Source organism: Dipteris shenzhenensis, chromosome 2 (assembly GCF_047967505.1).
Source record: "Dipteris shenzhenensis isolate YYH24624 ecotype China chromosome 2, Dip_SZ_1.0, whole genome shotgun sequence".
NCBI classification, from domain to species: domain Eukaryota; kingdom Viridiplantae; phylum Streptophyta; class Polypodiopsida; order Gleicheniales; family Dipteridaceae; genus Dipteris; species Dipteris shenzhenensis.
Genome location: NC_141597.1, coordinates 25,186,361 through 25,199,577, shown reverse-complemented (window position 1 = coordinate 25,199,577; position 13,217 = coordinate 25,186,361). Strand labels below are relative to the sequence as shown.

The 13,217-nt window shown below is 38.0% G+C and overlaps 1 protein-coding gene across 1 annotated transcript in view; it reads left to right on the top strand.

Moving 5' to 3' along the window:
* Window positions 1–5,645, top strand: part of LOC147904533 (putative serine/threonine-protein kinase At1g54610) — a 51,899-nt gene extending 46,254 nt beyond the window's left edge. Inside the window, exon 7 of the mRNA XM_087387083.1 lies at window positions 4,651–5,645. Within this exon, the coding sequence (XP_087243209.1) occupies window positions 4,651–5,154 (504 nt within the window). The 3' untranslated portion in view covers window positions 5,155–5,645. The remainder of the gene's footprint in view (window positions 1–4,650) is intronic.
* The last annotated feature ends 7,572 nt before the right edge of the window (window positions 5,646–13,217 follow it).

Here is a 13,217-nt window from a genome sequence, read left to right as displayed (position 1 = left end):
ACATTTTTGAAGCTTCTGAGGTGGCCGTGCCGAAAGATATAATGGTATTGGATATTAAGCAAAGTAAATAAATTCAACTCCTTGCTGTTGGAGATCACATCGATGTTTGCAACAGAGCCCTTGGCGAAAACTAGAGCATGATTCCCCTTTCAGACATTTGAGCTTTGAGAGTCGAAAATAGGGAATTTTACTTGAACTACTGTGGGTGTGGGGATATGTATGTGTGAGAGCATATATTTATACTATGGTCTACATTCACCTTGATGTAGGTGTGGATGCTACAATAGCTAGTCCTTGCTATGTGAACGAATTTATGATTTTAAACCTTGTGGGTGATTGCCATGAGGGTTTAAACCGCAATAGTTTAGTAACTAACTATTTTAGAGGATGAGCTTGGGCATGATCCTAGATTCATGTGGACAGATATACAAGCACATTCAGTGAGATATGACTGACATTTCTAAAGTGAATTCTTTCTTGGCTTTGAGCAGTAGTGGCCTATCCAGTATACTAGCTCGCTAGAGTTGCAACTAGGCATAGTGCTAGCTCGCTTCCAAATAGATAAATCACTAATTTTTGTGTGTTATATAATGTGACCATAAAACTCTCACTAAATAATAAATCATGTTGTGGACAAGGTCGATCAGGGCAACTACTTAGTAGACATAAGATAGCCATTCATGAAGAAAAAAACTCAACAAAACATTAAGAATATTGTGCACTAGTTTTAGTCCGTTTTGAAAGTTCTTGGATAGGTCCTTGGTCCAACCTAATACGTAGATAGAACATCACCAATACCCAATAGAGATAACACCAATGGTTAAATTTTCAATGTCTTTAGCTTAGAAGAGTGGGTAGGCGTGCCCTTCCATTGCTTATATGTAGGTCGTTTTGTAGGAGAGCTTCCAAATCCATTTATTTAGTTGCATTGCCGTTAATTGAAGCTTGTATGGTGCAGCTCAGAAGTATTTTTTAAATATTTTTTTGTGTGGATAAGATGCTCGTTGGGGAGAGACTAAAATGAAAATGTTTAGACTTCACAAGCAGTTGTAGCTTGAATGAAGAGATTTTGGACTACCTTTTGAAAACCAACAGGGCGATCTCCTGGGATGTCATCTGGCTCCTGTGACATTCCCTTGTAGTAGTAAGGGAGGAGTTATCTTGGGACGAGTAACGACTGTGCAAGCAAGCCCCCCCCTAAATACTAGTCTCGCTCCTGCTAGAGTTAGGGGATATAGCAAGGGAGAAACTGCCTTGGGATGGGCAGGGAGAGTGCAAGCAAGTTCCCCAATGTTGGAATTTGACCTCACCGAACAACATTGGAAATTCTAGTGATGGTCTTGTCTCTTTGGTAGGTGATTTAGTTGGGTCTAGCACTGTAAATCAAAACAAAAAAGTTAGAAGAAACATATATAGAGCAAGGTATAACTTTTTAGCTAGGTCAAACATGAATAATCTACATGATTTTGGGGAAGGTAACATTAATTGGTCTAACTTTAAGGCTTTATTAGTTAGCACTCATTATACTAATAATAACATAAGAATTCTTAATAAACTAAGACGTCTTAGAAACAAGCATCTCAAGACTTCTATTTCTATTAGTCCTATTCATGCCACGCAAGTAATTTATGTTGTCTATAACATACATAGTAGTAATATGCTTTATGTAGGACAAACCTATAGGACAGCTTTTATTCGTTTTCAAGAACATGTTAGGGAAGCTAGAAAAATTCATAGGAAGAATTCCTTAATTGAGAATTCAAAACCCTTATATGCAGCAATGGCAAAGTCTGGTTTTGAATCTTTTCGTTGCTTTCCCATTGAGCATATAGAGGGCCATTTTAATAATGCCAAGGACTTTTACAAGGCTGCTCGTCCTCGTGAATTGTTTTGGATGAGAACTTTACACACTTTCTTCCCAAGAGGTTTTAATTTAGAAGGAAAATCAACTCTTCGTAAAAATAAAAGAACCTCTAAATAGAACCCTTTGATGTGGAGAACTCATATCAAGCCCTTTAACATTCATCATTACCAACATAGTCATACACCTAACATCGTATGGAAACCTAAAGTTATGTTACGAGGTTGTCCTAGCTCTCCTGCAATCTCACATGTAGTTCGTGAGTTGCCTCCCTCACTTCCTCTTCCTCCACTTCCTCCTCCTTTAGTTCCTTTAACTTCCTCAGTTCCAAGAGATTTTGCTTCTCGAGACTATAAAAGAAGACTACTCTACCTAGATAGATTAATGTCACTGGGTCTTTTTTCAATAAAAGTTTTTGAAAAATATAATGTCAAAGTTCTTTTTAAACTTCAATACACCTTGGAAAACTTCTCTTTTGAGGATTTGAATCTAAATAAGCTCCATTATATACAACTTAAAACTTCGTTGGATCGCTTCTTAAAAGTAAAAGCTTCATTTCAAAGCAAAGAAGTCTATCTAAATAAGGAACTCTTGATTTGTATTTTTACTTCTCCCTCCCTTGACAAGATAGGCTTAAACTCCATTTTGAAGTCTCCTGAAGTAATGGATTCTCTCCCTCATTTTGTGAGAAGAATTTGGAAGCATCCAGTAGTAGCTTGGAAGTATGTAAAAACTTTAGGACAAAAGGCTTTCAACTATGGAGAGATAGGTAAAAGGCTTTCAGAGCATTCAAAATCTTCTATCCTTAAAGAACCTTGTTGTTGTAAAAGTAAGAGATTCCAAAGCTTTATTGATGCTGATTTAGGACATGTAGTCACAACTGATACCTCAATTTTGCTTTCTAGTAACCTAACAGACCTTTTCATGAAAGGCACAAAATTTCGATTGTACTCTTTTAAAGAGTCTTGCCTTTTAAAAGCTATCGATAAGGGAATCTCAAAGTTTGTTTTGCAATTGGAAGAATGTTTAGGAGTTAAAAATATCTTATCAGAATGGAAAGGGAAGATTTTGAAGAAAGTTGCTTTGAAACTAGAAGAAGTCCCTTCGGTTATTTGCTCAAAGAAAAGTAACCATCTTCCGAAAGAAGATGAAACTCTTCTTCGAAAATTCCATAGGAATTTTGTCATTTCTTATGTGGACAAATGTTCCAATAACTTTGTTTTTATTTGCAAAAAGTTTTACTTAGAATGTCTTTTGAGAGAAGTGAACTCGTCTGCCAAAACTTACGCCCCCGCCTTAGTTTCTCAAAAAGATTTGATCTCAAAACATCAGAGTTTTTGCAAGTCTTCTGGGTTTGTTTGCAATCCAAGCATACCTTTTCTTTGTGCTGCTTGGAAGTTTCACAAAACTCCAAAAAAGCCAAGATTTATTGCAGCTGCTTGTGAGACTACTTTGACGAATATCTCTAAATGGCTAAGCTACTGCTTCAAAGCCATGTTGCCTAGTGTCCATGAACTTTGGAGGGACTTATTAAAAGAGGCAGATGTCCCCTCGAACTCAAGCTGGATTTTAAATGACTCTGTAGGAGTGATTCTTGTTGTAAAATTTTTTAATTCCTCTCGAAGCATTCAGGAAAAAGAGTCTCCTATTCTCCTTCAAACCTATGATTTTATGACGCTTTACACAAAGATTGAGCTGGAAGACCTGAAGTTTAGAATTAAAAAGCTAGTGGCTGAAGTTTTCAAGCTGAGATTTGACAAAGATAGATGCAAAGTGCTAAAAGTTGAGAAAACAGCCTTATGCTTTGACTTTTTGTGGCTAAAAAATAAAGATCATGACATAGGTTCTAAAAAGAAAAGATACACAAAGGTAGTAAGTGTAGAAGATGTTTGCTCTTGGATAGATTTTCTTTTAGATAATCTTTACATCACAATAGGTGATTCTTTGTTTCAACAAGTTATAGGAATCCCCATGGGCACTAATTGTGCCGTCTTTTTAGCAAACTTTTATCTTTTCACTTATGAATTTGAGTTTATGCAACGTCTTATTTCTATCAATACCTGCCCTATCATTTTACATAAGCTTAGTCAAGTTAGGCGTTTTATAGATGATTTATTTGTACCAGATGTTCCTAACTTTCAAGACTTTATGTACAAAGACACTAGAGCTTTTGGATGCATAGTGTTCCGTGACATATCGCTATGCTCAGTCTGCCTCCACATCCCGTTCTGTCGCTGCTTGCTGCTGTCTGGTCTGTCATAGTAGCGTCTCTCTGTGTCATCGCATCTCAATCAGATAGAGCCCAATGCAAACCTGGTCATGGGAGTGGATCATTCGTGGGAGTGGACCAAAGCCATGCTCCTCCTGAAAGAGGTAAGTGATATCGTCCCCGGATCTCATAGTAGGCAAGCCCTCACTTCCTATAATACAGACAGGAAAAGCCCAGAACTCTAACAGGGAGGTCTGTGTGTAAACTTGCGGACATAGATACTCATGTCAGGGATGTGAAATAAGTAATAGGATTGGAGAAGGGGAGTAAGCTGTGAGGAGCCACAGTGAGCAGGGCAAATCAAGACGTATGCAATTTGACCCCTTGATTGCTTTAATAAAAAGCAGTTATAAAAAGATAGAAAAAGGCATTTGTATGTGCACGCAAAGAAGAGAGTAAATATGCTTGTTTTTTGTTCTTGTTTTTTTTTGGGGGGGGGGGGGGGGATGTTGTGCTTTACTTCATCACTTTATTTTGAGCTGGTCTTATTGTCTGTGATTGTTGGTGTTTGCAAAAGCAGAAGCGACGTGTACTTGTTCAATCAAATGTGCTGAGCAAGAGTGAAAAATTCCCACCTCCTCATGAAGATGGTGTGGTGGGCTTTCCAATAGAGCCTTCTCGGCAAGGTCAGATATACGGTGACAGTCAGAGTACCCTTTTTCCTCCATTTCGTCATGTGATCCCTACTATGGCAGCATCACTATCGGGGCCTATGGGTAGTACAGGTGTTGGAGGAACAAGGAGGAAAAAGAGAATCAATGAAGATGTTCGCATGGCTCCTCCTCGGCCCACTGCTCGATCGTTAAAGGCAACAACAGTCTCCGACATCTACTCTCAGAGTGGGGATTTTTCCAGCATGTCTAATCTTGCAGCTTCTAGAAGCAATGTTGGCAGGGTTTTGCGGAAGAATGTGAGTGGTCTAAGGTCTCAGGCAGGGCATGGAAAACATAATGAATCTTTCACTGTTAATAAAGATGAATTATCCACAGAGCAAGTCCAGGATCCTGCAGCAAGGGACTCTTAGCTAGCACGTCTTTGGGCAGCCTCCCCAGATGGATTCATTCTTGCCAATCAAGGTTTGTTGTGCAGACACTAAGCTTAGATGAATGACTGAAATGGCCTGTGAGTGTCAAGTCATATTTTGACATCCTGACATTTAGAGCGGCCTGTGCTATGACTCCGAGGCTTGGATTTGGTTTTGCAGGCTAAATGGCCTATATTTGCATGATTTCAAACTGCCACATCAATGAGTTGTCAGTATTTGGAATGATAGATAATATTGATGACGTCCTTGGCTGGATATTTATAAAGAAAAGGTATCTTTACTCTTGCCTTTGTAATGTTGAGCTTATTGTTTGTTTTTTTGGGATTCTGAAGGGCAGATTTGAATGTCTGGATTTTGAAGTGTGAAGTGGAAAGGGCAGAGTATTGGTTTCTGCCACTCACAAAGGCGAGTTTTAAATGTATTGCAGGGACAGATAAAATAGAAAGAGCAGTAATCTGTTCCTTTTTAACTAGCACAGCCTTGATTGATTCTGTTCTTGAGATAACATTCCAAATAATGTGCTAATAAATGCTTCATGAAAAGAAGGATTTGCATTCTTAATCTTCTCATCTTTGCTGTTCATTATAAAACAGATGGCTCTTTCCAAAGTAACAAGAAGTAGTTTTAGAAGCTATACTAGAGACATTCATGTAAGTTTTATTGTGATGGAGTTTATGGTTTTCAACCTTGTGAGTGACTATCATGAGATTGAAACTGCACTATATGCTCTGTTTTTAGAGGATGAGTTTGGGCATGTTCCTTGATTCATCTAGATATATAAAGCACAGTGTATAGTTAGCTCTTGGTGCAGATGCGTCTTATCAGTAGACTCCAGGAAACCTAAATTAAAGCTGTTTCCAATATACATTTTGGATGCATTGAATGAAATTCAGCACAGCTCCCGCTTTCATTGAGGCTATGAGAGTAATGGAAGTGGATTTCACGTGGATGTGTCCTCTTCTTTTGGGACCAAATTCTGGATTTCTTCATTCCCTTCAAGAGAAGATGGGTTTGAAGAGACTGCTACACTAAAGAAAGAGGGGGAAACAAAGACAGCAATGCCAGTGAACTTGGAAGGATGTTAAGTTTGTACTTTATAGCAACCAAATAGGCTCCCAAGTCTACCAGCGAAACCTATTTTTTCCCTTTATTACAGCCATTCCTTCCCATGCTCTCAAAATTTGAAGTGGTATTTGACCAAAGGGGGCGTCATTGGTAATGATGGGGGTACCCTTGTGTCAGGATATCTAGATACAAGGAGTACGCAGGAACACAGGTAGAACTTGTCTTTTAAGTTCATGATATGCGTACGTTTGTCTTTTAAGTTCATGATATGCGTACGTTTATAGAGGAGATAACCTCTGTAGGTGGCAGCTCCTAGATATCTAATGCATTTTCTCATCAAGTTCATGATATGTGTACGTTTATAGAGGAGATAACCTCTGTAGGTGGCAGCTCCTAGATATCTAATGCATTTTCTCCCTCCTGGTTTGAGCAAAGAGACATTAAGCCAGTCAGGCATAGCTCTAGCTGATATGTGAAGTGTAGATGTTCTTGTAAGGTTGTAATACTCCTCGGATAGCGCGTTTCCCTTCAAGGAGGCATATCTGTTCATATTACCCTTTTCAAATGCCAAGTACCTTCTATGTTCACTCCTTTTCCTAGGCTGGGAATTCTACGTATCTTTTCTGCCTCCTGCAAAAGACCATGTCATTTCTTGATTTCCCCGACTTTTGATGGCTATGTATGTGCAGAAGTGTGAAACAGTCTTATCGCAATGGATAAATATTTTTGGTGCTACTGGTATATTTTTTTGGTCCAAGCCATTCATCCCAGAGCTCTTGTGGGTTATGGTCAGCTCAGACTGCCCATCTTTGGTGATATGCTGTACTTTGGGTAATTTAAGTGTGGAGTGCACAGAGAATTTTCTCCTACAAAACACACCCATAATCTTGGCATGATTTGGCAGGCAGTCTCTTGTGCAAAATCAAGGTGTTTAAGCATATTATCAACGACTTGCTTGGCAACTTTAGATGGTGAAAATTAGGTCTAATGTGGAGTAAAGTGGTATGGTTAATACGCTTGAAAATCATCATAGAAATGATATTCCGTCCCTTGTAAAGTGCAGCTCTATGATGAGGCCCATTATGAAGTCAATGGCTGTCCCTATGTGTCTTTTGTGATGTGTAATTGTTCTAGTTATCTACTTTAAAACCCGCATGTTTCCTTTCTCTCTCTACTTTCTTCCAAGATGAGCTCTTCCCCTAGAAGCCTCTCGTGAAACCAACGCTTGCCAAGTGGCTCTTAATTTGATGCCATGTGTCATAAAGGGACCTTACCCTTTAAGCCCTCTCATGGACTCCTCTTTGCACTCCTCCTTAATTCCTAAGCCTAGGTATGAACCTAGACCCAACCCTTAAAAGCCACATCAAAATGCAAGTGCGGTTGAGCCCTCTGGTTTCCCGCCTCTCCATAACCAAGCCTCTAGCTCTATGATTATGGTTGACGTAACATTCCCTTCCCCTTAAGAGCGTTTATGTCCTCGAAAACAAAAATGGGAAACCTCTTCTGGAGATTCCATTTTCATGTTGAACTCTCTTTAGGTGTAACTTTTCACTTAACTAGACATTCTTACCATATTGTATGTCGTGTTCTTTTTTCCGGTCTTTCTACAATTCTTTTTGGTTCATGTGGTAAAGCAGCAGGTTCAATGAGTTTAACTAGGACTTCATTCCCAACGAGATTATCATCATCTCCATCTCATCATCATCTCCTAACTTTCTTTTTAGTCTACTTACATGAAAAACTGGATGAACTTTACATCGTCTCTGGAAAGGTTAATTTGTAAGCAAGTTCTCCAATTCTCTGAAGTATAGTGAATGGTCCACAATACCTAAGAGACAACTTTAGACATTTACATGTTGTTAGGGATTCTGAAGATTCAGGTTCCCTCAGATAGAATTTCTCATTTACTTCAAACTCCAACCTTCTACAGTGGGGGTTGGCTTTATCCTGAGCTCTTTTGATGCTAGCTTTAGCTAGCTTAAGTATTTGATTCACATATTTAAGAAAGTCTTTGGTCGCTTTAACCTTCTCTTTTTCGAGTCTCATTGCCATTGGGGCTCTAGGTTGAAATCCATACATCATCATGAACGGACTAAACTTGTAGTTGAGTGATTGACATTGTTATATGCAAATTTTAATATGGACAAGTATTGTTTTCAATTAGTTTGCCCTTTACTTACATATGCTCGAAGCATATCCTCAATGACTTGATTGATCCTTTTATTTTGACCATCACTCTATAGACGATTTGCAATGCTCATATTCAAAGAATTTTTCAACCTCATACACACAATACTCCAAAAATGGTTGTTAAATTTGCTATCCCGATTACTAATAAACCGGTTGGTAGTCCATATAAATATGCTCCGCTAATTTTTGGAGTTTTAATCTCTTCATTGTTGAAATAAAGTGAGCCATCTTGGTCAATCGATTCACAATTACCCAAATAGAGTCGTGTCCCATCTGTGTCCTAGGTAATCCAACAATAAAATCCATGGAGATGCTTTTCCATTTGCCAAATGGAATCTCAAGTGGATGCAAGAGATCTCCTACCTTAAGGCGTTCAGCCTTATTGACTTGGCATTTTTGGCACTTCAATACATAATCTTGGATGTCCTTATTTATTTTAAGCCAAAAGAATTGCCTCTTTCGAAATGCATGTCTTTTGAATTCTCGTGTGTCTAGCACTCAGACTATAATGATCCCCAAAAAGAATTTGGTGCCTAATGTCATTATCTACGACGCATATTCTACCCTTGTAGAGTAGGTAGCCAGCTTTAATAGTATATTTTTTTCATTTGAGTCGTTTATCACCAATCTGTGTCGTGTTACCATTTCCATGTGAATCGTAGTGAAATCTCCTCGATTAGTTGGATCCCTCCTCTTAATTGCTCTTTATATTTCAGAGACAGAATCGAACTTACAATTTTCCTTTTAGGGACTCATTTTGGAATTGAGTAAAACCCAATTCATTAACAATTGGCATTAGGCTTAGGGAGTCTGCTACCACATTAAACTTCCCCTTCCGATATGTCAATTGGATATCAAACTCTTCCATTATTTCAGCCCATCTAGCTTTTCTTTCTTTAGACTTTGGTTGATTGCAAATTCAATGCTTTCTTGATAAATGATCTCAAATTTGGCACCATACAAATAGTGCCTCCATTTCTTTAAAGCATACTCTAATAGCATAGAGTTCCTTCTCATATGCCGAGTAATTCCGTTGGGTATGGTCTAGCTTTTTGCTTTCAAAAGTCATTAATAGTACCATTCCAATAGCAAAATCACTGGCGTCTGTTTTAAGCATGAATGGTTCATTGGGATTCACTACCTTTAAGACAGGAGTATATGATATAGTTACTCTTATTTTCTTAAAACTATTCTCTTGAGGTTCGTTCCATATGAAGGTACTTCCCTTCCCCTTAAGTTGGTATGTCATTAGAATAGCAATCTTAGCATAGTCTTGGATGAATCTTCTATAACCCAAACAAACCTAAGAATGTTTGCAATCCTTGTAGGTTTGTACCAATATGGTCCTTACCTTCTTGGGATCCATACAAATCCCTTCTTGGGATATAAGGGATATAATATGTCCCAAGTACTTCATTTCTTTTGCAAAGAATTCACATTTCGATTCTTTTGCAAAAAGAGAATTATCTCTAAGCAATTAGAACACTTTCCTCAAATGTTCCAAATGCTTTTTCCTCATTTTACTATAGATTGATATTATCTAGGAATACTACAATAAATTTTCCTAAGTATGGCCTCAAAGACAATGTTCATGAGTGTCATAAAAGTTGGTGGAGCATTAGTTAAACCAAGTGGCATTACTTTAAATTGATAATGGCCCTACTTAGTATGAAATGATGCCTTAGGGACATCCTAGTCTCTAATTCGCACTTGGTGATATCTTGATCTTAAGCCAATTTTAATAAAATTTTGCCTCTTGCAATTGATCAAAGAGCTCATCAATGCAAGGTATAGGGTACTTTTTTTTTTTTGGTGATTTTATTTAAAGTTCTATAATCTATGCTTAAACGCATAGTGCCATCTTTTTTGTTTACCAGTAAGACCTGGTGATGACTATGGTGAATTACTAGGTTGAATTTTCCTAAGGTATTGAACTAGTTGTCTTTCGACCTCACGTTCCTCTGTTTGACTTGAGGGCTTTTTCACCATTTATAGGCCTTATTTCCAAAATAAAGACTCGCTTCCACGACTTGATTTTCAAGAGGGGTATTCCTGAGTCGATGGAAGTCTTGCCATTTTTGCAAGAACGTATTAATGGCATTCTTGTTGCGTTCTTTTTATTCCCCATTGAAAATTGGTGGTTTTAAGTCCTTAAGTATGTTTGAGGTTTCTTTAAGTGGAGAGGTGGACCTCTTAACTTGACTAGGAGGAGTCGGTGATTGTGCTATGGGAGTTACCGATTGAGAATCAGATAGTTTAGATAAAATTCCATAATCACCATAGTCAATGTCCTTCATTTCCATACTATCCTCTTGAATTTCATTACCCGCTTCCTCTTGTATTTCCTCTTCCATAATCACCTTCCCTTTTCTAGCCCTTTCCTCTCTCTCCTTCATTGTCTTCTCTCTTTTTGGACTTGTCATTTTATAAATGAGAATTTTCTAGAAAATATATAGCAAAAAGCTTTATCGAGAAAAAAATAATGATGTCCATTTCCTTGGTATGTGCTCGAGGGCTTTGGAATTTGGATTCAAAATCGTTGTGCTACTCTTCCGCGTCGATCCGCTAATTGCAAGTCTCCTTGTCTGGTCTTTGCTAAGCCACCAGGTCTCAAACTCAAACTTTTTGAATTTGATGAGGCTTAAAAGATTCGAGTAATTTGGAGATGAAGAGGATAAGAGGCTTTCGAACCTTTAGAAAGGAGGCGGCTTTAGAGGGGTCTTGAAGACTATGGTTACATGGATTTTCCTAAGGTTTGGGAACCTTAGATGATGAGTCCTTTAAAGCAAAAGTAAACTCTGTGTATGGAGCGCACGACGAATCCACGTCCACGATATTCTTCGCTCTATTTAGCTCGTATGCAGAATGACGCCATGATCAAGTACCATCAACTCTACTTGTCCAACATATTGGATGCAATCCAGTTAAGTTGCTCTTGCCTTCTCTTCTCACAAAAATCAGTAGGGCGCTATTGCTATAAGCGTGCTAAAGTCCACTCAAGCAAAAAATAATGTCACACAAAGTATATATGAACCTTGCAATGTTATACATGTTCCTCCTTTACATATAACATGTGAGTGAATATGTATAAAGAGAACCCTATGTAAACCTTATATGTACTCACATGCTACAACACTCCCCTTAACACTTTCAGTTTGTTGGTAATATGCGATAGAGTCAACCCTAGCACTTAGATAAAAAGGACATGTTTCTGACCTATTAACATTGTTGCAATAGCCTATAGAGTCAACTTGTGTGTTGCAAGTAGATGTGGAAGACACAATTGTGACCTTTATCATGTTTTAACCCGTAAGCCCAACCTGTGCCCTAGCACTCATGTGGGATGTATAACTTCTTGGCATGGTGGAAGGGACGTTATCCTCTTTGTTGCCAAAATTTTCACTTAATAAGAGTAGTGTATGTGCACATTCCAATGCTTGTCAAGCATCCATGTGGACCTTGTCTCGGTGCAAAGACATAAAGTTCCAAGGCTCCCGAGGGTGATTTATAAGAACCTCAATGTTAAGGTGGTGGCAATTTTACACCATTTTTTGGTTGAGGAATGGAATTCTAAGGGGTCAATTGTATACTTGATTCAGTGATACAACCTATAAATTTTATATAAAATACCAACTTTGCACTACAAGATAATGGAGCATCCCATGATGGCACTTGAATAAAGGGGGATAAGCACATGCATTTCCAAACACAAGTTGAAATACATTACAACTGCAATTTTGCTACATATTGCAAGTTACAAATATTGAAAAGCATAACTATTCTAAATATTGTTAAACGATTGTCATATTTCTATTTAAAAAAAGACTTTGTACCTAGGAGAGAATGAAATACAAAGTGAGCGTATTGAATGAGTCTAACGCATATAATTAGGGAACACTAAACAAAAACATATGAATTGTTTTTTCTTTTTTTGAAAATCAAGGGGCTAAAAACATCTTCCCAACCTATTGTTTTCTCAAAACTTGTTCTAGATATGGGGCTCTAACGCATTAGCCTAATTCATCTAGCAAACCTTAGAACCCTTGCTTGATGTTGATGATAACACAAATTGTATGAGGACTTTTAGAAACAAAGAGGAGACTTGGTAATCTTTTTTTAAAGCAAAAAAGTATACTTTTCTATTATTTTATCGAAAAATATAAAGTTTTGATCCGATACATTCAACCCTCTACACGAGGGGAGAAACCAAAAAGGAAATAATACCATTTTCTTCTTCCCAAAGGGTGATAAACATGAGCATGTAAATTGAAAAGATAGAGGGAACGCGGTGCAACATGTAGCAAGTAGATATATAGCAAGAACTTCCTTCTGAGTCCAAGATAAGCTGAATAGATCCATTTTGTTGGCACTCTCTGTTATGTTTCAATTGGTAACCTGTTTCATGATCTCGGATTTCTTTAAACAGATGGCCATGGTCCTTCTTGAAGGTCCCGATGGCTTGAGCCAATCTCTGATGATTCTGATAGCCAATTATAAAGAAAGTTTCAGGATTAGTAACAATTTCACTGAATTGGAAAGCATTTTCAGAAATCCAAATAGACTAAAGTGCATGAGCTTTGACAGGTGTCTAGACAGACTGCTTGACTTTGGTGGACTCTCCCAGAAGGATAGACTTCTAGTTCAAAGATTCACCCAGTAGTATCTTAGTTATTTTCCACACTTTTTTGGCAAAGGGGTGTGCAATAAACAAATGAAAAATATCTTCTTTGCTTCTTAGACAACATTTCCAAAGTCCATCCCCCATGCCAATCCTGTGTCCCCTGGCA